Raw genomic sequence first — 25,752 nt, 5'->3', positions numbered from 1 at the left:
ATGAGAGGCCCCTTGAGAGATAATTCATACTTGGTCTCACACACAGCATCATACTCTCATACGTACACCACTATACTCTTACACAAACACTACTATACCCTTTTACATGCACAATCATACTCTCTTTTATTTACTATCATACTCTCATACGTACACCACTATACTCTTACACAAACACTACTATACCCTCTTATATGCACAATCATATTTTCTTTTATTTACTATCACACTCTCATACACACAGCACTGTTCTCTCTTGCACAGAGAACTATAGCTACTTATACACACATTATATGCTTGCATGATAGCCTGTGTAACAGAAATAGAATAATAGCATATGTAAGAGACATAAATAGTACATGTGAATGCAAATAATCATGTGTAAGGAACAACATGATAGTGAGTGTAAGACAGAATGATAGGATATGTGAATGAGAATAGTTGTATGTGTGAGAGAGTTTGATTGAAATGGAAGCGAGTTTGATTGAAACGGAAATAAGTTTAAATTATCAGTTTCTGATTGGTTATAGAAGAAGCGGGATTTCACGGACATGGCCCGCCTTCCTGATCATGATTGATATGAGAAGATGGTGGAATGGGAGCGATTCAGTGAAGCCATTTGGCTCTTAAACAACATATTAAACTCTCCAACCATTGTCACAACGTCAGAAATGTTGGATCAAAGTTGACAGCCATCAACAGGGGCCTCTTCTAACGCGGCCTTTGAGGAGGAAATGCGGAGGATCTTCAGAGCTGGATCATCATGAGTAATATTATCAGGGAGCGTCAGTGGCACTTGGAGCTAGCCTTAATGCGGACCAAGTGATGCGACCTCGATGTCAAACTCAACAATATTTCGATGGATCGGCTTCAAAGTCAAGGAAGAGGTGAATTCATTGAATAAGGTTGAATCATATTTATTTAGCTGCGGATCTGGTTTTTATTTAAGTCCCCATTTAGCCCCTTAGGCTAATAAATATGATTCAACCTTATTCAATGAACTAACCTCTGACTTGACTTTGACTTTGAAGTAGCTATAGTTATAGTTCTCTGTGCAAGAGAGAACAGTGCTGTGTGTATGAGAGTGTGACAGTAAATAAAAGAAAATATGATTGTGCATGTAAGAGGGTATAGTAGTGTTTGTGTAAGAGTATAGTGGTGTACGTATGAGAGTATGATAGTAAATAAAAGAGAGTATGATTGTGCATGTAAGAGGGTATAGTAGTGTTTGTGTAAGAGTATAGTGGTCTACGTATGAGAGTATGATTGTGCATGTAAGAGGGTATAGCAGTGTTTGTGTAAGAGTATAGTGGTGTATGTATGAGAGTATGATGCGGTGTGTGAGACCAAGTATGAATTAGCTCTCAAGGGGCCATACAAACACACATACAGAAACACATACATGGATACACACATACATACATACACGCACACACGCACGCACACACACACACACTCTCACACTCTCGCACACACACATACATATACATACATATACACACTCACTCCTGTCCTTGTGGATGCTGCAGCAGTTGTTGCAGCATTTGGGTCTGCTGCATATCCCCTCCCCCACCCACGGCTGGGCCAATGGGATACTGTGATACCATGGGTTCTGGCTTCATGTAAACATCCCGATGCATGCTGGGATAGTGGGGATGTGGAGGAGGGGGTGGAGGAGGAGTCATGTGACACATGTTCTCAGGTGTCATGGTCCTGAGAAGGTGACTGTCTGCATGGGGAGGAAGAAGGAGGTAAAAGGTAATACAACATTTTTTGCCCTTTATCTGCATTATTTATACATGTTGTGCCAAAAATATTATTACAAAAATGATCTGGATGCCTAGATTTCTGTGGGATGATTCTGGATAAAGATATTCTAATTACATGGCAACACTGGCTCCAGATCAGGCTAACTGGATTATATTTAGCTGTATGACTTCATCCTCTGGAAGTACAGAAAATCTGATTATTTACATGTTAAGGTTTTGAATATAATGTTATTATTTACAGTATGTAATATTTACTTTTATTTTACTTTTGTAATATAAATATATATTAGGGATATACAGGAGGTACAAAAATGACTGGAAACAAATAATGAAAAAAGGCAGGAAAGTATTGAAATCACAAAATCATAATTAAAAAGGAGTCTATACATGTTTCATATTAAAATCAATGCTAACTATCAATATTTTTCTGCCATAAAAGATGTTCTAAAATCAACTCTTTAATATGTGTTTCTCAAGCAACACATTTTGAAAAAAGTCAAGTAGTTGGTGTCTTGCAGCAACAGAAACAGAAAAGATGTTCAATGTGTCAAGGGGAACAGCTTTGAAAATCAAGATAGCATAGCTTATCATCTGTATGTAATTACTTTTCTGCAAGCAATGGTGCATGTGAAAACTACATACTTCAGTTTTAAGTTTAGAATGCACATAGATGTATAAAACATCATAAACACCCTATTTATACTCATTTTTTGAAATACATAAAATGTATTTCTCGTTTGAGAATCATCAGAATGTAACCTCTGAACTGGTAGTCATACTCAGTCTCATACTATGTTCTTTTTATAAGGCTGTCATGTGCTTTTTCACACCATTATTTATTCACAATCTCCCACCCTTTGCTAATGGTGCATTCTATTGTTTCATATTGGAGCTCAGCCAATCAGATAAGAGGACTCCACACCTTTTTTCCCTAATGGAAAAGACGAACTCAGATACTATAATACACCTGTGTTTCTGTCTTTCAATTTCTGCACATAAGGTCCAATGAGACCTTGTATTTCTGCTTTTCACTTTTAGCAATAAAATGTTAGAAATATACATTCTTTCAATGCAACTGAATGTGACTAATTTAATGTTAGGGCTTGTTCAGCCCAGTAAGCTCAGACATATAACTGGTTGGACATATAATCAATATTTTGAAAGGATGATGAATCTAAAGTTGGCTAAATATTTTTCAAATAATTCGATCACGTAGTAACTTCTCAGCTTTAATATTAACTACAGTCACACCTTACTTCAATTATGTTAAATTTCGATTGATTATTTTTACATGTTAATTTGTTTTTTTCCAGTAAAATTTAATTTCAGTAAAAACATTTGAATGAATAGATGATTATGTCACCTCGTTCATTGTTAAATGTATTGATCTGTCTGACCTATTCACTACTTGTGGAAGCATGTAAACGCTGGAGGGCTGGATCAGTTAAGCCTACTGATTTATGTGGTGGGAGGGTGAGCAATGCAGGATGGATCAAGTTCTAACTGTACTTACTTGGAGGAGGGTGCAGCATCTCCTCTCCCTCTCACTGCAGGGTGGCCATGACTTGTCACTCTGTCTCTCCACACAAAGCACTCTCACCTTCACCTCATCACATCACACTCCCTTCATCTCAACACCCTTACCTTGTCACTGGTTCTCTCTGTTGCACTTCAACCCTTTCTGCTTTTCTTGTCATCTCTTGCTGCTTTAGATCTCCCTCCGTACCCTCTCTCTCTCTCTCTCTCTCTCTCTCTCTGTGGCCTTTACTCTTTCTCCTTCTCTTCCCTTCTGTGGTAGTTATCCAAATGCGGCTCACAATTCCTCTCTCTCCAGCAGTGTTCTCTCTCTTTCCCTTTCTCTCTCCACTCCCACTCTTTTCTATTCTTTCATGTTGACACTTACTCCCTCTTGCTATCTTTCTCCACCTCTGCAGCTCTTTTTATCTTTATCTATATTTGCAGTCTCTCTCTCCCCCCCCCCCCCCCCCCCCCCAACACTTTTATAATATGAAGTTGGCAGATCTCGACAAAGAATGTATTGGTGAACAGGACTTGCCATTAACTTGCTGGGGGGAGTATGGTTCCGAGCTGGAGTCTGGGGGTGATTCAGGGAGTGTTCTGTAGCAACAAAAGGTCCATAGTATAAGAACAGAGTATTTTAACTTCATCTTCTTTGTATGGAATGAATTGAACGGACATATTTTGGACAGGAAATTCTGAAACTGATTTTTGTTTCTTTTTCTTGGTCACAGTACAACAGAATTGTGAATCTGGAATAAGATATGTCTATCTACACTGTTCTTTGTTTGCATAGCAACTTCTCCTTTTTAATATTCAGGTGTACTCCACCAGCTGTACAACTCTTCACTATGACGTAACATTGCAATGTCGGTAGCTGCATAGCTACATGAGTCAGTACTGTTTGGTATACTGCTACACTGTACAAGAGTCAAATGCAGATACATGCAGTGCATTGAACATACAACAGCACATTACAAATACACAAAATTACAGTATAGTATAAACACATCAGTCCTACAACAGCTAGCACAGTATACCAATCTGCCTTTCTCAGAACTTGTTTTTGCTTCTCTTTAGTGAAAGTTCCATATATAGCTGTATATTTGTGCAGGTGGGGAGGAGTAGTGAGTATCATGTGCTATATTGTACTTGGTCAGCTGAACAGTAACTGGCGCTCTCAGTTCTTATATCTCCACCCCTTTCCTCTTTATTTGTGCAGATAACTTATGGTGCTGTCATAATAGAATTGAGCTCATAACTGCAGGATCTGGAGTGACCCCCTCAGGATTTTGATCACATAGGTGAGGACAGGTGGATAGGCTTGAGTTTCTACAATCCCAATTCACACTGAAACCTAGTCAACATATCACATATACAGAATATGATGTAAAGCTGCTACAACCACAACATGCATCCTCTTTTAAGAGCAAATTTAAAAACATCTGTATTTTAACAGCACAGAACACCATGTTGCTATATGTGAGAGTCCTAGACTGCTTCATCTGAGTACAGAAGGACATCTAACTTCTTCCCTCTTCTCCTCTCTTTCCTTTTCCTTCCCGCCCCCTCAGCTTCTCTCACCCAGGAATGTAGTGCCCCCTGTGATCAGTCTTAATGTGCTGCTGTTGCCCCAGGCAGGAGTAGTTCTGGCGGATAAGACCCAGGTGGGATGGTGGAGGGAAGGGGGTGTGGGAGGATAGGGGTGCAGTTTCCTGGCGAAGGTGGATGGGAGAGCTCACTCCACACACCACCCCTCCAGAAGAGGACACCCCAGTCTGTGGTAAAGAGTAACTGGGCCCGGGGGTGCTGTGGACCTCTGAGAAACAACTGAGGAAAAGACATCCTCTCAATACAGGTAACATTACTGCAATTCAAGTAACATTCATTCAACAGACCACATTCAGAGTGTCCATCTGTGCTACAGTTCATTCTTTTGCATTGATGTACAGTGGTGATGTCTAAAATGCATAACCTGATCTTGTTAAATCAATTAAAGGTGCAGAAAAACAAAAGACTGCTTCACCACTTTTGTTATGATTGACTCTAGGAATGTTGAGTAAGCCAGTGCTTGATGATATTCAAATTAGATTGGGAACATAGCCTGTCAGACGCTTAAAGAAAAGATGCTAGACCACCGATAGCTTTAAAAACCAATTAAATAATAACTAGTGTAATGATGCTAGAACATGTGTGATACGCATTTTTTTTATTCTGTGTTAATGCTCTGACTGCAGCATTTTGAAAAATCTGCAGTCTGTCAGTCATCTTTTTAGGTATTCCAGTAAAAATTGCATTATAATAATCCCAGCAAGAAAAAACAAAAGCGTTAGTTAATCTTTTAGCATCTTGCAGTATGAAGTAAGGTCTAATTCAGTTCGATGTCAGTGTAGTGTAGTTTAATGTCAATGTGGTGTAGCTGCATAGTACTCACATGTCAGTGCTGTCGTCCTCTTTGCTGATATACTCCTCCAGGATACTGGTGTCAATGTTGGCTGGCTCCAAGGAGCTGTTGATATCATGGCCTAAGGGGGAGAGAACAAGGAAGGGTGAGTGTCAGTAATATGCCTTTGAAACACAAACCAGACTGTTAGTTTTTCTCTAAGCCTCACCTATGTGCTATTATATATAATAAAAAATCTTGCATATGTGTAAATGTGGACTTGATCACATTGACTGATAACATTATGACTTGGCTGTAGGGGTTGTATAGAGCAGAGCAGTTGAAGAGGTACCAAAGATTAGAAAGGGGGTGCAACCCTCTGATCTCCCCTTTCCATCTCTCCTTCTCCCCCATCTCTCTGACAGATTAAGCTCAGATCCAGCTAAGAATTCCAAGAATCTCTGTGTTTATGGTAGAACCCCTCTGCCTCTCTTTCTTCCATCTTCCATTGTCCATTTCCAGACCCACCTTCAAAAAACCCAACATGTTCACCCTCTACCGTGCTCAGAGCTTCAGGCAGTTCTGCTCAGCCACAGAAACTTATTATAGCACTGATGTCTCACTCCAGGACAGCAGGGTACAGGGGAATTACAGTGGGTTGTAGCAGACTAAACGTGGGGTAAATGGGAAATACAGTGGGGTATTACGGACTAACAGTAAGGTAAAGTAGAATTAAAGTGGGGACAGGGGAATTACAGTGGAGTATTCTGCAGAATTTCAAGTGTAATGAAGTTTCGGAATATGAATTTTACCCATTTGTTATCAAACTTATCACACTAAAAGTATAATCTGAAACCATTAATTTAGGGGAAACTAATTTAAAGAATTTGAAACAAGCATTCAATTAAACTCTCCCTTGATTAAGTAAAACCCTAACCATGGCTTTAAAACACCTATGAAATGTTACCTTGTCAGTATAAGCCATACATTAAAACCAGGGGTGTAGTGGTAAAAAAGAGGTGGGTAAACTATGAATTCTGTGATCAAGGTAAGGCGGACCACGATATACCTGTAAAGAAAAAATATTCCGAATATTTGTTTATTTATTTGTAGAATGTACATTTCCTGGATAACATGTGAAGTGGGCTAGTTGCTACACGGAGGTTATCGCCCAATGCTTCAGTCCCGAGCAATACAGCTCTTGTATAACAATACAGGTTGTTATAGGCTACCATTAGGTGGTTCCTACGGTGTTGCCGGGCATCACTGGGTGTTCCCTGGGGCCTACGTGGTTCCTACATATATTTAAAAGGTGAAGCTGGAATTCATTGTTAAACGAGACTATGAAAGGAATAAAAGTCTATGAAGTGTATTAATCACCACAAAGACAGTATGAAACCATGAAAGCTAGTAAACAAATTGCCAAAGCTTAAAGACTATAAATCACATCGCTTAAATATTTAAATGTGAGTGACAGTAGAAGAAGCTGAACATTCTGATGCAACATATGTCTACGTAGTATAAAAACTGTAGGAGCAGCAGCAGTTTACATCGGCATCGAGAAGGAGTCTTGCTTTTTTGCGTTTAAGAAATCACCATATATCCATTTGTCAATGACAGGAATCAGGACATGTAACGCTATTCAACCTTAGATAGATAGCTGGCTAGCAAGCCCCATTCTACGGCTCTGTCGTGAGTCTGGCTGCTGCCTGCGAGAGACTATGTGATTGGTCACAGATACCGTAAATGCTGATAATGCATTCATTTTTTTTCATTTTTACACTCTACCTCTTAGTGTCTCTCTCACTTCATCCTGGGCACTGCTATATTATTATGTGCAGAAGCTGCAGCAGAAGCTGTTGTTTTAGTAGCTGTCAGATCAGGGATCACCTTGCCATGAAAAAATAGATGGATTGGGGTTTGTAATGGAGCTGCTAGCCCATTACAGAATGCAGCTATAATTGCGACAATAAAGAATAACAATGTACATGACTGTTCATAACTTACCTGTTTATTGTACAAAAACAGTTTGCGGAATTCCAACATAAGTTTGTTAGTAAGCAACCGGGCGCACTGCGCACATGTTTAGAAAACAAAGTTTTAAATTAATGTCAGTGTCTGTGTTTGTGTCTCAGTCAGAAGCCACTGTTTTTGGGGCAACGGGAAGCAAAGGGTGATTCGTTGCACTGGGACTGTATTTATAATATAATGTACATTGGGTGGTATATTCCAGTTAACACCAGTTTTCATATATGTTTATTTGAACATGGGTAAATCTGAAAATGTGTAAAATGGCTGTTATGAGTGAAATGCTACTTGTTATTTATTTCAATATTAACAGTTTGGACTAAAAAGACGTAAAATGGTTTTGGATCTTCCCAGCCAGCTAGGAGGGTATTTAAGGGTATTACTGGAAAACCCTGTAAATAGTTTGTTTACCTGTAGTTTTTGTTTTTTGTTATATCTTTGGTGCTTGAGTCCTGCTTTTTGTTTATTTTGATACTTTTGCCACTTGCACTGTATACAGCCTTCACCTTCACCTGCACTCCTGGGAACCAATAAACACCCTTGCCACTTCATTTGTTGTTTGGCTCCATTTTTGGATTTTTTTTTGCCTGGTTGCTGCGGTTGTCCTGTCACAGAGTTGAAAAAAGAGACAGAGAGGGAGGGAAAGGAGGGAGGGCCAGAGTAATGACTTCTCCTTAAAGAGATCCAGATGTGCACTCCACCCAAATGGGCAGTAAATCTAGAATGGACTGCCAGGCCTGATAAGGAGGGGGGGGGTCAGAGTGTAACAAGACAGAGAGGACAGAGGGGCATACCGAGGGAGAGAGAGGGCAAGAACGAGAGAGGGAAACAGAGAGAGAGCGCTTACTGAAGGGCATGTCTGGGGGCCAATGGACAGTAAAAGCGACCAGAGCAGACCCACTTACAGTACCAATTCAACCCAATTTAAGTCTTTCAATAACAGTTGCTTCACTGGCACCACAGAAGTGAATCTGAGCTGTCAAGCATAAAAACCGTTAGCAACAAAAGCAAGTTAAAAAGTCTGTGCAGTAACTTATTGGATTAAATATGGACCAGTCCAGCAACTTTTAAATTCGAGTTTGAAACAGCAAATGGGAGGGGCAGACAAATAATCCTCTCTTGCATCTTTCCACCAATCCAGCTGTGTTGGTAAGCTAACAGAGCATTTATTGTCAACACAAGTTCAATACAGACTGCCCTTATGAGAGACTGAGGGGGGGGGGGGGGGGGGGGGGGGTCAGTGTGTGTGTTAGAGAACCTTTTCAATGCCAGAGTTGTCCTGAGTGGGGACAAACACAAGAGAAACACACAGTGGCATTTCTGAGTGACTGCAAAGGAACACGCAAAGAACCCTGCTGTTCTTCAGCACTGTTTCTCATAGGGATTTCACTCAATGCAGAGTCCTGTTTAAGTAAATAACATAACGTCTGTTAGTCAAGCAAAATAAATCAAATTTTACTTAATATTGTGTTCTTAACAAAGGTACCAGAAAGGAAAATAGATTAAAAATAGATAACAGATATAAAAATAGATGGGTAGTAATAGTGAGATACTTCAGCTTTGAAGGCATACGTCAAATAACGACCTAACGGGACAGTTTCCTGTGAGCTGGATTTTGAGAAAGCAGAGCTGCCATTACAGAACCTGAGTCAGTGCTCCATTACTACAGGGCCAGACTCAGAGTCCACCGGACAGAACCAGATTCACTGCAACATTTATAAAATAATAAATAAATAAATAAATAGGTTAAATCTGCATTATAGGCTTAATCTGCTGTGAAATGCTCAAATTATTTATACATCAAACACTGTGAATACCTCTAACCCTTTCTCATGTCTCTCTTTCAGCTGCATGCTTGGTGTGCCATGGGCCCCTGAATGTTGTACACAGCACAAAAGATCTAACCAATGAGCAGGAGCAGCGCAGAAGACCTGAACTCTGGTCTGCTATCCAGCTCTATGGCCTTCAAATATCACAAAAAGAGTCCCTACATCCTACCTCACCACTCCCACCACATCATTTCAGAATGACTGTTACTTGATGGTTCATTAATACTCATACACTCGTATTATGTCTACTCTCACATATTTACAGGAGTTCATCTAACTCACTTTCAAGGGAATCAGTTTTGTGCTCGGTAAAAATCCTGTTTTAAAAGGTGAACAAATAAATGCTTGACAGGGACCCTGGCTGACCTACCCACCTTGATCCCTTGCAGAACAAAGTTGATTTGTCCTGCCACTGTGGGCTCTTGGTCTTTCTCAGTACATGACATGGCTGGGATCAAACCCAGGCCACAGAGCTCAGTTTGTACTCACAGTAGCCCCTTTCACACATGCACTGGACGCTGGAACGTATCCGGCCCTTAGCCGGAGGAGCTGTGTGTGTGAACGCAAATGTCTGAATCAGTCGGACCGGACATATGACGGACTTCGTTCTGCCCGCTCCCTAGTACAAAGTCCGCCTCATGTCGGAGTGAGCCCATGTGTGAACAGAGCAGGCAACGTTCCGGAGAATCCACTGCGAATGAGTGGGCATGTTGATGATCTTTCTGTCATGCGACTGGCGCTAAACCAGAAGAATACAAACATCTGCCTTGTACTCTTTTCTGCATGCCTGTACATAGCTTTCCACTGTTTCTTTGACATTGCGGATATGTCCATATACATGCTATTTTGAGTCCAATGATCATCAAAGAGATAGTTAGCTATAGTTAAATAGTTAGTCTCTTACGATGATTAATAACGTTGGTTAGTAATTTATTATCTGGTTAGTGGCTAGCTAAGCTGTAGCTAAGTAATAGTCATAGGTATAGTGAGATAGGTGAACTGGTGACCTAACATTACATATCGAACAACAAAAACTTACCTTATTGTTATAATACATGTATAATTAATAATAAATTATGTGTACCAGTAGCACCATTTGGATGGCTATGTGTGATTTTTTTTTATAGGCTACCCAAAAGTGCAATAGCTATGTTCGCCTTCTCCTCCTCCGTGCCACAATATGTACCTGTACCACCGAAAGGTAAGACATTGAAAAGAAAAAAACTGAAAAAACTTCAACTCGCAAATACTTTAGGTGATCTCATCAATACTTTTCACTCGTGAGAATGCAAGTGGTGTCTAACTGGAAAATACCACAAGGAAATGTTTCTAAACTCACAATGATTTCAAACGACAATGTAACATACTACAAATGTAATCATTAATGGTCGCATACTGGGTACTACACTGAAAAATAGCATGCAGTATACAGTATATACTTGTGTAGTAGGCAGTACACAGTATGCAGTAGGCGGTTTCGAATACAGCCACTGCGATTTCTGCAGCGTACTTTTTGCATCATGTCCTGCCTCCTGCATGCTCTACCCAGGCGCCGCCCCTCACCTAAACCAAACCGGAGTATTTCCTGTAGGTGAGAACGCGTCTGTCACGGACAATCTCCTGTTGCATGCTACATGTGTGAAAGGGACCTGATTCTGAGTTCATATGTTCATATGTGAAAACGGCTAGTGTGTGCCTTAACCACTGAGGTAGATCAATAGAGGGAGGTAATCTGTTTACTTTTGCTTTTGCACAACCCTTTATGTGTTATATCAAAGTTCTCAATTCCATTATTTTCCAGGAGTCTCTTTACCACCTTTGTCCAGCGGTCAGAGAATAATTTTCCAGTTTTTTCCTAACTGACCAGAGTTTCTGTTTTTTTGATTCCCTCTGGAAAATGCCCTATATTACATGCACAGCACTTTGTGACAATCTCAACTGTAAAAATGTGGTATAACAAATAAAATATAATTGATTGATTGATTGATTTATTTCATTCAAACATTACCAACGTTCTGAAGTCACCAGGTTATCCTGCCTACAGCCTGCTAACCCCCCTCCCCCCAATCTGAAGCCTCAGTCTAACAATTCCACATTTTGTGACCACCTGGTAATACCTGCTTTCCTTTTAGCATTCACTTATCAAATTCCAGGCACTTGCAATTTTACACATGACATGACCCAGCTGAGTAACTCTAGTTTAAGGAAACACCCACAAACCAAAATAAAAACCCACAAAGATCCAGAGGTCTGTCCTCTGTTCCAGCCCTACTATGACACACTACCTCACATTCAGTCAGTAACATCACATTTTGTCAAGGAACCCTCAATACCAGGGATGACCTACAAAGAGCCAGGGCTGATGGCTAAATACAGGAATGTATTTCCTCAAGGGTGATGACGAATGGAAATTATCTGGCTTAAGAAAGCCTCAAACAAAACAAAGTCACCCCCTGGATTTGTAGTGTACACACTGTATTATTGTTATGAGATGTACCGTTGTGCTTTGTGTCACTGGAAATGTTCTCAGAACTTCCACGGAACCTATGCCACCCAGACAAATATGCCAAATCTGCCACCTAGAGAAATATTCCAGGGATGTATTAGCATGAGGTCCTGGAGATGTCATGGGAACCAGACATTATTAGCTGTAAATGTAGCACTGTTCATCTCACATTCTAATATGCCAGTTTGCAAGATCACTACAGCATCTCTAACTCCTGAACAGCTGTAGTGTCAATGGAATGGTACAACTCCCTGAGAAAAAAACCTGACCATTGCAGCTTAAAAGAAAACAATGGATATTTTATGGGAGTTTACACCAACTGAGATACAACCTTTAAGACAACATGAAAAAAGGTATGTCTACACAAGGGTATAGACAATACTAACATCAGCAATATCTCTTCCTCCATCCACTATTCTACTTTCTCCTCCTTGAACCCTTCTTTCTCTTTCCATTTTCAGTTCTAAAGGAACGTGTCATGTTGTGTGTTTATGTTATATGTGAATAACAGCTGCATCAGAACCACTGCAGTACATGCAAAAGCTCAGAGTGCATTATTGTGTTTCAGTAGTGCTTATTCACTAATATTATTAAGTCAAAACAGTGGAACTGCAGTAAAACTTGCAAGATGTAATGGCAGCAAGAAAAGGGGCAGCATTTGGTTCTTCACAATAATGTAATTATACTGCTAACAAAGCCAGCAATGAACCTCCTTAAAATGTGTGTGTGTGCGTGTGTGTGTGTGTATGTGTGTGTAAGTAAGTAAGTAAGTAAGACAGACGCAGAGAGAGAGAGAGAGACTCAGAGCATTAATGATTAACCACTCATTCACATACATAGTGTAGCAGGGCAAAGTCCACAGCTTATCACACTGTAAATATGGTCCAGCATAGACTGAGGCTTAACACACATTAACATTTATAATGAGACATGAATATGCACATAAAATAACCAACAAAAATGTTCAACAATTCCATATTTTGTGGCCACCTGGTAAAACATGATTTCATTTTTCTATTCACTTTTGCTTAACCAGAGCTGCTCATGACCTAGCTGAGCAACTCTGGTTTAAGGAAACACCCTCAAACCCAGGGAAAAACCCACAAGCATCCAGAGGTCTGCCCATTATTGCATCCCTACTATGACGCACTACCTCACATTCAGTCAGTAACATCACATCTTAACAAGAGCAACTTATATAGTTTAATTATGTCCCATTTGTATAGCTGGGTATTTTACTGAGGTAATTTTAAGTACCTTGCCCAAGAGCACAACAGTAATGCCCCATCTGGGAATCAAATGGTCAATGTTTGGGTTAGGAGCCCTGTGCTTTACCTGTACATCACAATGGCACACACCCCTGGTGCCTTCCCTTCGTTTGGTGTGTCCAGCACTGGTTAAGTAGAATAACGCTGCACTCATATCTCTAGTACAACTGTTTTCTGTACAGGACCCATTTAAAAATCTTTTATACTCAGCCCTCCTAAATGCACCTTTGCATGTACCTCTATACTGTGATCCATGGTTCCCAATATTGTTTTGAATGTGAATGCATTTTTTTCATTAAAGTGCACCAGTTTTATGACAATTGAAAAAAACACACATCATTTAAAAAAGAGACTTTGAGGTCACCAGGGCACTAACCACAACCTGTATTTAAACATTTCTACAGTGATGTTGCACTGAGTCTCTATTTTTACACTGTGTGTTCTTATATAAATCTACAACTATATAAAAAGGGGTCTTATACATACAGTCAATGCCTGTTTTCAGCTAGGGTTTTGGTGTGTTTATGACAGTCTGACCAGACACACACACACAGGCACACGCACACACGCACACACACACACACACACACACAACACACACACACACACACACACACACACACACACACACACACACACACACACACACACACACACACACAGTGACAGCCTTAAACACAAGGACAAACATTCTTTTTGTAACAGTTTTTTTTGTAACTTTGATACAGCAGTGTGGTTTAGTGTTAATGAGTGCTAATTAGTGTTTGTAACCGAAAGGTTGCTGGTTGGATCCCCCACTGGAGCACTACTGTTGTACCCTTGGCCAAGATACTTAACTCAAAACTGTCTCAGTAAATATGCAACCGTATAAATGGATAACATGTAAAACTGTAACCTAAATAGGTTTCTCTGGATGAGACCATCTGCTAAATGACAATAACGTAATTTAACTTCACAAATGTTAATTTCAGTTGTTGCTCTGTTCAAGTTGACATCATATTTAGAAACACTCAACACAGACAGCAAATACATATTTCCACATCATCCAATATGGTGCATGAATTCATAATGTAGCCTATTAAAATCATATTATTAAAGTCAAATACACAAAATGACGAGTTGCAATATTTCACATACATGGACCTGCATCAATGTTTAAAATAAGATAAAATAAACAAGTCACAATATGAAACTATGCCTACCAAAAATATGCATGTAGTGTTGGACATAGAGACAAATGAAGACAGACAGGATATTTACACACTCAACAGATTTGTATAAGCAGATAAAGACAGACAGACAGACAGGCCAGGGTACCTGCACGTAACCAAAGCATGTTGACTTCCTTCTGAAGAAAGGATTCTCAGCGGAAGATAGAAACGACAGTGCACGCTATTTCACATCTTTCTCCACTATGCCTGTCTTGGGCATGAGACTTGCAGTCTGAGGTTGTACCGGTGTGTGTGTGTGTGTGTGTGTGTCCGTGTGTGTTGCAATGGGATTATTTCCTGGTCATGCGACAGAGCTGTACCAGGCTGCCACACACAGGCCTACTCACCACCCAGCACCGCGTGCTCCAGCAGGCTGACCTGGGATTAGGCCGAGGCAGGCCTAGGGCTGGGACCCACACAGTCACAGAGGTGGGGACTGTGTGTGGGAAAAAAGGGAGTGAGAAAAAGGAAAGAAATAAAGGCTAAGACGGTGATGGGGGGGGGGGGGGGGGTTTGCTATGGCAGGGTGAGCAAGGGAGGGAGCAAATGAAGAGGTTCTAACCATAGGCATCTTTGAGCAAAATAGCAAAAGCTGGGAGTAGAGGTTCTGACTACAGATATACAGTACTCTTCACAGGCACACTCAGACCTCATAGCAAGTGTAATTCATAAAAATGTCTCATTTTCCATCAAGGAGCGGTAACAGACAAATATCATAAAGGTCCTAAAGAAAAATAACCCCAACCGCTGTTGGCAAGTTACCAACACATGGTACCAAACATGGTGTCAATGTAACTCTGTAATAGTGTTACAACAGAATACTTCAAAGGTATTACACTGTGTCACAGTCCAAAACATTACACTTTTCAGTTGAACTGAAAGGTGATCAGACTCTGGCATGCTATGTAAGTGTGTGTATGTGTGTGTGCAACTGAGATTGTGAGTGTGTGAGGGCATGTATACATAAATGTGTGAGAGCGTGTGTGGGAGAGACTGAGTATGTATGTGTGTGTATGTGTGAGTGTTAGTGTGTGTGTGCATGTGTGTGAATGTGAGTGTGTGTGTGTGTGTGTGTGTGTGTGTGTGTGTGTGTGAGTATATTTGTGTGTGTGAGTGTGAATATGTATGTGTGTTTCTGCATGAGTGTGTATGTATGTAAAGTGTGTGAGTGTAAGTGTGAGTGTGTGCTTGTGTGTAACGTGTGTGTGTGTGAGTGTGTGTATGTGAGTTTGTGTGTGTGAGTGTGTGTGTAACGTGTATGAGTGTATGTGTGTGTGAGTGTGTGTGTGAGTGTGTGCATGTTTTATGTCTGCACTTCCTAAGTTGCACCCTGTCACACTAATGGATGCAGGCAACAAAGAGAGAGACAAAGAGAAAGATAGAAAGAGGGAGGGAAAGAGAGCTTGCTCATACATCTTAATGGTTAAAGGGCTACAGAGGAATGTCAGGAATGTGCCGTGTGCATTAGTGTGTGTATATACGTCCCATTATAATCTTTGTAAACTACAGCCAACCAAGGTAAACTCCAGCCCACAAATGCATTCTGTGCACCAGGAATTTTCCTCAACAATGAGAACAACATGTTACAGAATGAAATAGATCCTAAACACTTGCATCTATTACAATATCTATTACTTGTACAGTATTTTGTGCAATTACATGGGGTTTCTTCATACACTATGAATCCTCCACAGCAATGACACTGCTTTGAATAAGTTACCATTATCACATACTCTGGGTTTGTCTCTTGCTGTAATGGGTTGACCATATAATGTGCGCTATTTGTGGTTTATGTTCTAGCAGGAGTAAAACACTGCTTTCTGAGTCTTCTGAGATTTCAAGTGTGTCAGTTTGTTGCACTGAAGTTAACTGGGACTGTACCTGTGGGACCAAGTCCCTACCTGCTGGCCCTCCCGACTCAACCAATAAGCAGCTTGTTAGCTCTTGGACAACCTCCTCCTTCTGACACCTTCTGACAGGTCACAGATCCCTCCCCCCTGCCTCTACCCTAAGATCTACAACATCATTGAAACAGGGAATATCTGATTAATTGATTAAGATTTTGGTTGATTACAAAAATGAGGTGATACAACAAATTCATACAAAAAATATGAAGATGAGTACAGCCTGAGTCAGGTAATGGACTAAGGACTTTGAGGATGTTGGGAAAGAATCCCTCCAATAAATCTGATTGATTTCTTAGTCACAGCATTCCTATTTTCTGTTGGTACCAACTGAGTGCTATTTAACACACTGCAGACCTTCTTCAGTCACCTGCCATTTTGCTAATTCATTCAGCCCAGTCAGCTCTCAGCAGGCTTCACACATTTCAAGCCAAGTCTCACCTCTTCAGGATGATATTATCCTGCAACCATTCCACTGGTGCAATGCAGTGGCTTTGTGGGTGCTGATGCTACATTGTGCTGCAGTATTATATCAGATGTTAATTCCTGAAAGCAGATAAACGCTACAGGAATATGGAAATGATGTGATGTGTAAGTATACCTTATGCTGTATACAGTACCAGAATAGACTGAAAAGCAAATTATGTATGTTTTATTTCTCAAGAACTTACATGCACTGCTGTGCATTCAGAATTGGCTGCTCTAAACTGAAAACTCAACTCTCCTCTTCCAGCCCATGAACCTGAACCAGCCAATTATGCAAATCAGCTCTACAGAAAGCCAGAGCTTTCATTAGAGTAACTATATAAAAACAAAACCCTGTCAAATAATTTTTTTTTTTTCCAGAACAGCTCTCTGATTACACAAACACAGCCAGAATAATGTATAAAACATCTTATGAGTATAATGAATGTGTGGGTTGTCCATTATGATTATGTTTTTGTTTAAAAATTGAAACTGTGTACTGTTACATGAATGGTAATGCCAAGCAGTCAGGAACACAAACACTGTGCAGTCAGGAACATGAACACCACACATACAGGAACACAAACACGATACAATCAGGAGACAGGAACATAAATGCTATGTGGTCAGGAACACAAATGCTGTGCATTCAGGAACCACTCATTCAGGGACACAAATGCCACACATTTAGGAACACAAACACCATGCAGTCAGGAATATGAATGGTGCGCAATCACAAACACAAACACAGTGCAGTCAGGAATACAAACACATTTCAGTCAGGAACACAAACACCACACATTCAGGAACACGATTACCACACATTCAGGAACACGAAAACGACGCAGTCAAGAACATAAACGCTGCGCATTCAGGAACACGAACATCACACATTCAGGAAATGAACACAGCGCAGTCTGGAACACAAATTCAATGCATTCAAAAACACAAATGCAGTGCAGTCAGGAACATGAACGCCACACATTCAGAAACACAGATGCAGCGCATTCAGGAATACAAATGCCGTGCAGTCAGGAACACAAATGTTATGCAGTCAGAAACACAAACGCCATGCATCCAGGAACACAAAGGCTGCACATTTAGGAACACAAAGGCCATGCAGTCAGGAACACAAACACCTTGCAGTCAGGAGCACAAACCCCGAACATTCAGCATCATGAATGCCACACATTCAGGAACACAAACGCAGCACAGTCAGGAATACAAACGCAGTGCAGTCAGGAACACAAATGCCTGCAGTCAGGAACACAAATGCAATGCATTCAGGAACACAAATGCAGCACAGTCAGGAACATGAACACCGCACAGTCAGGAACACGAATGCCACATCTTCAGGAACACAAACATCACGCATTCAGGATCACAAATGCAGTGCATTCAGGAACACACACGCAGTGCAGTCAGGAACATGAATGCCAGACATTCAGGAACACGAACACCACACAGTCAGAAACACAAATGCCACACATTCAGGAACCACACTGCTGCTTCCCTGAGTTTTACTGGCTACTTTGTGTCTTCTGCTGTTCCTGCAGTATGCACTGCACTACATCTGGACATAAAAGCTTAGTACATTGTTCTGGAAAAGAGTGTTTACAAATTAATGAATAAATTAACATCTTATTTGACAATTCTTTTCTTTCAATGAAGCTAAGCAGTGGAGGTAGCTCATCCAGGAAACAGCATAGTGCTGAAGTTCCAACAGAACATCTGGAAATTTCTTTTTGCTCACTGTACCACTACACTCTCATGATACAAAACCACACAGAATGTCTGGAAAACATGTTTGTGCAGCAAACTATCATCTTAATTAAGCTCATCACTAAGTTGGCTTTGCTTGTGTCACACAGGAATGATCATTTGACTAAAATAATGGGGTTGTTGCGGCCGGTGGGGTCAATGCAGCACAGCACTGTAAAATTATTTAAAGAATAATTTAAAGGAAATTATGTGATTTTGTTAGCTAAGAGAGGGTGCATGGCATTACAAGACACAGAGCTGATGGTGAAAAGCTTAAATCTGTTAACATGGCAGGTTCATATGCCATGCCCACTATAACTATGTAATCTGTGCAATAGCTGCAGTCAAACTTCCCACCACAGTGCACCCATGTTCCACTGTCTAATACCCTCCCCTGCATGCTTTCAGGGCTCTTGTACCAGACTATAACGTGTCCAGCAAAAGCCCTTTGGTGTGGCAATTACAGAAAATACAATATGGCTATTCCTGAAAACACTGATAAGTAACTGAGGCAACCTTTAATTCTCAGACATCATGCCAAACACAAAACCTTGATGTATTGTGCATAAATGTGCTTTAAAAGTTTGACATTTAAATCTGCACTGGCTTTACTGCTTGTTTTGCATGAGCACTGATGAGCTTTATGAGCACTGAAAGCTTTCAATGTTCAGGCAGCACCTGCCAGGAGACACCTCTATTATGCTGAAGAAGGAGCCCCTTTGAATTTACTGAAAAAATACTCAGTGGGGGGAGTAGACATATGCTTGGGGGTCTGGTGTGACGCTGAAGAAGGCAAGCCATAGTATCATCCATTTCAGCAGTTTCCTCTGCATGCAAACTGGAGAGGGTTCAACAGCCTCACAGACATGTGCAGGTCCTCAAAAATCATGGCTAGTATGATTATTTAAAGAATAATTTAAAGGAAATTATGTGATTTTGTTAGCTAAGAGAGGGTGCATGGCATTACAAGACACAGAGCTGATGGTGAAAAGCTTACATCTGTTAACATGGCAGGTTCATATGCCATGCCCACTATAACAGCCCTCAGAAACTGAAGACCATGGACATATTAACATAGGCAGGGAAGCAGGGTCGCATGAATATGACATCATAACACTTTCTAGTGTCTCATGTTTACTTTGCTAATGCCTAAGAGTGAGCAGGACTGCAATACTATCAGCAACATACACTTATTGACTAGTTTGCTCTAACATTCAAGAGGTTTTTACCCATTTACACCACATTTCCCTCAAATCTATTTGCTATCTTCTGCCAAAAATATTATTGTCATTTATAGCCAGACATATCCACAAAAACAGTGTAACTGCTTTGAAAAATCAAAGCATTTAAGTTGAGAATAATAGACCCAACTTTCACAGTGTATTCCTTCATACGCACTTCCCGTAAGAACTGAAGCCTGGCCTGCAACGGCATTTCATACAGGCATGGTGAGCAGAGTAAAATGATGATCCAGGCTGACAGCTGGACTGGAAAGATGGACAGCCTATACTGCAGTCTGACCATGCAGTGCTACTATTATTAAGGTTTACATTAACAAAACAAATTGTTCATTCTTAAGTAACTGAATGAAAGTTTTTTTTTATTTTTCAGAAGAGGGTACTAAAACTGTCATAGACTATCTTCAAAAGTGTACACTGGTCTTTAAACGTGTATAGAAAGCATATAATTTCCTATAAATGAAAGGGTAACATCGTTGGTCCTTGTGGCCAGGCAGTATCTGCTGCTTTATGGGAAAAGTGAATTCTGCATTTCATATGAAACATCTTCCCAGTTTGTATAAGAGCAGCCACCATAAAGGTTTGTAATAGGTTGGTTTAAACAAAACTCCCACCACTTGCCTCAATGATCTCTGTTAACTGATCAAAAACACTTCCATATGATTTTCTGAGTTTTCAAATAATCCTAAAAAGAAGCTGTTTTTCCTTTCCAAACCTGAACCCCTCAATATAGCAAGCAAAAGAGCATAACCTTTACAAATGCCTGATGGTAGAAAAGCTTTTTGACAAATGCAATTAAAGTGTTTGTTACTCAAATGTGGCACAAACAGAATTAGGCAGTGGAGGATATTGTGTAGAAATCAATTTAATCCATCTGCATATCACCACCCTATGGTGGAATTATATTACATTACATTACGTCATTTAGCAGACGCTTACCCAGAGTGACTTACAAATATATGCATCACTATGCTAAGAGTAACTGAGAAGTATTAAAAGAGGTCAGCAAGATACTGGGTTAAGTGCTAAACTAGTATAGAGTACTTTTTAAAATAGAAAATAGGGGTAGATAGAGAGGAAGGTAGACTAGAAATATAGCTTGAAAAGACGAGTTTTTAGCTTTCCCTTGAAGACACCCAGGGAGCCTGTTGCATGAATGAGTGCAGAAATACATCTGCATGTTCATAATAGGTAAAGGTACAGCTTTAATACACTTAACATAAATAAAACACTACTGATAAATGACATTTTAGACATCATGACATCAGCCTCTTAATTTGACAGAAAAGATATCTAAAGACAGTTGAATGACATTTGTTATGAGTTTAGTGTCTATTCAGACAATAACACTTTTTCTGATTTCTTCTCTATGACAAGGAGCTTTCCTTGATTTTATATATATTGTCTGAATTGTCTGAAATTATTTTCCAAAAGTAAGATTTTTATCACTGATCTCACTGACACAAATGTAAGCAACATCTAAAAGAAACCAAACACTACATAATATTCCATAAAAAAACAAAGAATAATTTGAAAGGTTTGTTTTGAGTGGGTCAATATGTGGTTTGTAGTGTAGACCACTACAGACATGTGACCCTGACAGTGCCTTTACTTCATGTTGGAGAAATCATTGGTCATTTTGAAGTTTTATTGATCATTTTACATTGGATACAGTACTTTCTGAATCCATCACAAACACTGACTTCGTCTGTCACATCCATGTGAGTACTTGCCTTTGTTTGACAAACCGCCGAAATGGCTACTAAAGGTCTTGAGACAAAACAAATAACAGAACATGAGAAAACATAGATTATTATAGATGTTTACCATATGGGCTAAGTGACAGCAATCGATTATTATACTGCATAAACGGTTTATGTGAAGATCAAGCAATGGTGTCAGGAGAATTTGCCATAGTTTGGACATCAGGATTTTCAAAAGCAGAAGGCATGTAAACTTGCCTCTTTTGGAAGCTTGCATTATGTTTAAGAGAAGAAAATAACCACACCTAAGGCTTAAAATTGCCCCCCATTGAGCCTCATAACCAAAATATTTTACCATCAAAACTTTTACCTCTAGTTGCTGTGAAGTAACAGTGTGTACTGTACATATGGAAAGGTCCCTTCTTTAAAGTGGGGGTTCTGACAGAGTATAAAAGAGAAATAAGATGCACTTCCATTGGTTTGTTGTAGATGTGTTCGGAAAGGTAGTGGGCAGAGAGAACAACACCATCTCAGCTGATTGATTCTTAACTAAGTTAATCTGAATTAACTAAATTTAATTCCCTTGTAGTGTACATAGTATAAAACCTTAAGTACAATTTGATCGAGGTTGAAGGGAAAGGGATTTTCAAATATCAAAATGCACTTGATTACAAATATTCTCAATTACACAGCTGGGATGGATCAAGTCCTAACATGGAATTCTTCCTGCCCCCCCCCCCCCAGCACAACCCTGCTTCACTCATTACTAAACACATCATTTATCTTTTTGTATGTGCATTCCTCTGCTTGCCCCTTGTTCTCCCTCTGGGATCCATATTTACAATCTCTTCACCACTTTCACTCTCCTTCTCCCCTTCCCCATTCTGCTGTTCCAGCATCTCCATTAAGCCCAATCATTTCTGTATCATATCAACCTATTCAAATGTGGGCTTAATTTCTCCAAGTTCAGAATTTTGTTTTCAAGACATTACCCACCCAGGTTCTTCTCATCCATCTCTTTGCCTCCTTTCTCAGATCTGGTCTCAACAGCAGTGAAACCAGGAATCTCCCAGGTCACACACTTTAACCAATGCGTTACTTTTACTTTGAGCCACTTTTTTATATGGTCATTGCATTTATAATAGGCATCTGTAAGAATTACTACATTCTTCCCAAAAGTCACAAAGAATGCAAAAAAAAAAAAAAAAAAAACAGAACTGAGAGTAAAATCACTAAACGTTGGAACACAGCTCACATAACAAATGCCTCCTTAAGAACACTGATAACACGTGTCAAATATACATAACTAAACACTGAAGACAGTCTTAACGCAATCTGGCCACTTTCTCAAAGGTCATATGCTACACAACTACACAGTAAAACACCCTAAAAATACCCTACCATAATATTTAATTTGTGTCCCACCTGGCAACATAAATTTTACATTTACATTACTTAAGTAAAGATGGAGTAAAGTGAAGAAGAAAAACAAAAACAAACAAACAAAAAACTAGCCTTATAATAAGCATTAAATTATGCAGGATTGTTTACCCCAAAGCATTTAACAAACACAATGGTGTGTATGCACGTCAAGATTTACCCAGCTGCGTTATATTCCGGCAACTTGGACGCGCTAGCACGTCAAGGGAGCGCGAATGACGGATTCAGGTGCTGCTTCAAGCAGCTCAGAACGGACAACTGCCGAAAGTATACATCTGAATACACTAGTCTTACCTTCAAAAAATCTTTGTAGGGCTTCAGTTTCATCAACCACGTCCATCCTAGCGAGTCCACCACAAAAAATCCATGAACGTCTCCTTACCCTGACCAAAACAGAGCTGCGTAGATGGGAACTCTACTGCAACCACATCCCAACGCGAGATCCCACTACTTCTTGTTCGATCTTCCCTCAGGTTCTTTCCTAACCTTAAATAAAGTCAAATGTTGCAAATGAATATTGGTCGAAACGCAGCACTCAGAGGTTTTCCAGCTGTTTTCCTTTAATTCTCAATTTAAATGTTAATTTCAATACCTCCTTTCTTTGTCCCTACTCGCACAGTTGTTTTTACGTTTCCCTTCGTCCCCCCGTCTACAATCGATGTACATTAGAACACTGGAAAAGTCCAATTACGCTCCTCAGGTAAACTACCTAGCTAATGAAGGAAAACGGAAACAAATCACACATTTTACGCTCGAGGTTCAACGATCCATAAAACTGTCTGGCCACGAGGACAGGTTGTTGCAAACGCTTAATAATAGCTAATTAAGAAGCACTGGATTCCTCTGTTTGTTAATGTTTCTCTAATCATTGAGAATACTGTGTGCACAATATCAGCCATTGTAGTAGACGTTAACGTCATCCACTTACTCTTTGTCTACATCCCTCTCTCTCTTGCACGCTCGAGTTGTTCTCCCTGAAAGAAGTTATAGTGCCGTTCATGAAAGAGACATGAGGGAGGGCGGCTACAGCTATTTAATATAATTTTTTTTTTCTGTGGACTTTGTTTATCCAGCTACGCCAGTCATTCAGTAGCGAATCTGTGTATAACCATCCTCTATAAAGTATAAAGTAAATAATCCCCATGTATGTCGTAAACTAAATATGATATGTTGGCGTTCACAATGTATTTAAATTGACGACAGGCATCCATTCTCATCACAAACATTCTTTGCGCAAATCAATGTAGGTTTTAAGGTAGGCAATGTCCCTATCAATTCATAATAATATGTTTATTCTTATACTCACTTGTACCTCTTTACTTACAAAAGCAAGTTGAGTTCCTTGATAGGAAAACTAGGCAAAACTTTGTTATAATTTTCACTCAGTCCAATGTTGATACGGGGTATATGATCTCCTCATTGGATTATCAGTTGATACAGTGGAATATCTTCTTCACTCAAGGGATATTTTGCAGATACTTTCTTTTTTTTTTCAAATCCCTTTGGCCTACTGTCCTATATCATGAATAACTGCCAGTATAGCATGCTTAAACATTGCTGTGTTTACCAAATCTTACCAAAGAATTATGTTTCTACTCTGTAAACCCAACCATGCTGCTTTAGTAGGAGCTTTAGAGAGCGCTGCTGAAGCTGCAGTAGAATTACTGAAAGAGGTCTTGCTAGGGCTAGTGACATGTTAACAGAGCCAAAGTAGCTGTAGAGATGGAGGGCTGCTGTATCTGTAGGGGGCTCAGGGTTGCCTGAGCCTCATCCTTTCCCACCCCACCTACCTCAAACAATCAAACAATACCACTGTGTGCCCCCCTGTCCGTCCCCCTCTCTCTGAGATACTGTTTTGTTGTCATGTCCCTCACAGCTGGATCGTGGCTCTGTCTTACTCTCTTTTCCTTGCTTTGCCCTTAACAACGGGCCTGTTCTTCAGTCTACAGTGCACAGATTGTTTGGAACGACACAAGCGAGAAAGAGAGATAGAGACAGAGAGTCGCACTGAAACAGCTGGGCTTATTATTGCAGTTCATTCTGGTGTGCGCAGCAGTGCACATGTGTATGTTAATGCAGATCTCATGCAGCAACACCTTGGGTAGAGACTGAAGGTAGCATGGCATTCACACCAATGTTGAAGGTCACTGAAACTCCTGCTCAGTTATCCCAACTGCTGTGCCGACATGCCACCATTTATTCTTTCATAAGACATAACGCACATCAAGATACTTATACCAACAATAGTGCCCCAGGTTCACCACGATGTTCAGCTTATAAACCTGGAAAAAAGATGTGGTTTAGCAGAGCAGTGGAAACAAAAAAATAATGGTTAAAAATCTAACAACAATGTTAGATGGTAAAATCTAACAACCTCCACCTCAACATAGCAAGATAGAACCAACCCACCCTGAGGGCGGGAATATATAGTTACTGAAATAATAAATCCAAAATGTGATGAATATATTGTATATGGTGTATGTCAAAATATATCAAATATATTAAAAATTAATCAGCTCTTGTTACTGGCACAATGTACCTGTACAATGCCACACATAAGTAATAGAATATACTGTATGTTACAGTATATGTACATTTTCCATATACTGCATTTTACAACATATACATATATTGAATGTGTTTTTATTGCACAAGAAGCATGTCTCATATCCCAAATGAGTGAAGCATGTGTTAGTCAGTATGGCGCTCATCATTATGTTATCATACAA

General features: G+C 40.0%; 1 protein-coding gene and 1 long non-coding RNA gene across 4 annotated transcripts in view; one reads left to right on the top strand and one right to left on the bottom strand.

Annotated features, from left to right (window-relative positions):
* Positions 1 to 24,028, bottom strand: part of myrf (myelin regulatory factor) — a 44,962-nt gene extending 20,934 nt beyond the window's left edge. For 2 of the 3 annotated variants that reach the window (XM_036535206.1, XM_036535208.1), the window contains exons 1-6: positions 23,952 to 24,028; positions 23,318 to 23,509; positions 5,722 to 5,812; positions 4,872 to 5,117; positions 3,826 to 3,887; positions 1,507 to 1,729 (exon numbers count right to left, since the gene is read on the bottom strand). In XM_036535206.1, coding sequence (XP_036391099.1) covers positions 1,507 to 1,729; positions 3,826 to 3,887; positions 4,872 to 5,117; positions 5,722 to 5,812; positions 23,318 to 23,363 — 668 coding nt within the window. In that variant the 5' untranslated portion in view covers positions 23,364 to 23,509; positions 23,952 to 24,028. Of the gene's footprint in view, positions 1 to 1,506; positions 1,730 to 3,825; positions 3,888 to 4,871; positions 5,118 to 5,721; positions 5,813 to 23,317; positions 23,510 to 23,615; positions 23,907 to 23,951 lie in introns of those variants that run through there. The other variant, XM_036535207.1, reaches the window with a different exon arrangement.
* On the top strand, positions 5,078 to 10,027 carry LOC118782008. Its single transcript, XR_005005127.1, has 3 exons — positions 5,078 to 5,145; positions 5,763 to 5,836; positions 9,546 to 10,027. It is a non-coding gene; the product is annotated as an uncharacterized LOC118782008 (long non-coding RNA).
* Positions 24,029 to 25,752: the final 1,724 nt, after the last annotated feature.

The sequence above is a fragment of the Megalops cyprinoides genome, chromosome 8 (genome assembly GCF_013368585.1).
Source record: "Megalops cyprinoides isolate fMegCyp1 chromosome 8, fMegCyp1.pri, whole genome shotgun sequence".
In the NCBI taxonomy this organism is placed as follows: domain Eukaryota; kingdom Metazoa; phylum Chordata; class Actinopteri; order Elopiformes; family Megalopidae; genus Megalops; species Megalops cyprinoides.
This window is presented reverse-complemented; position numbering and strand designations above follow the sequence as displayed.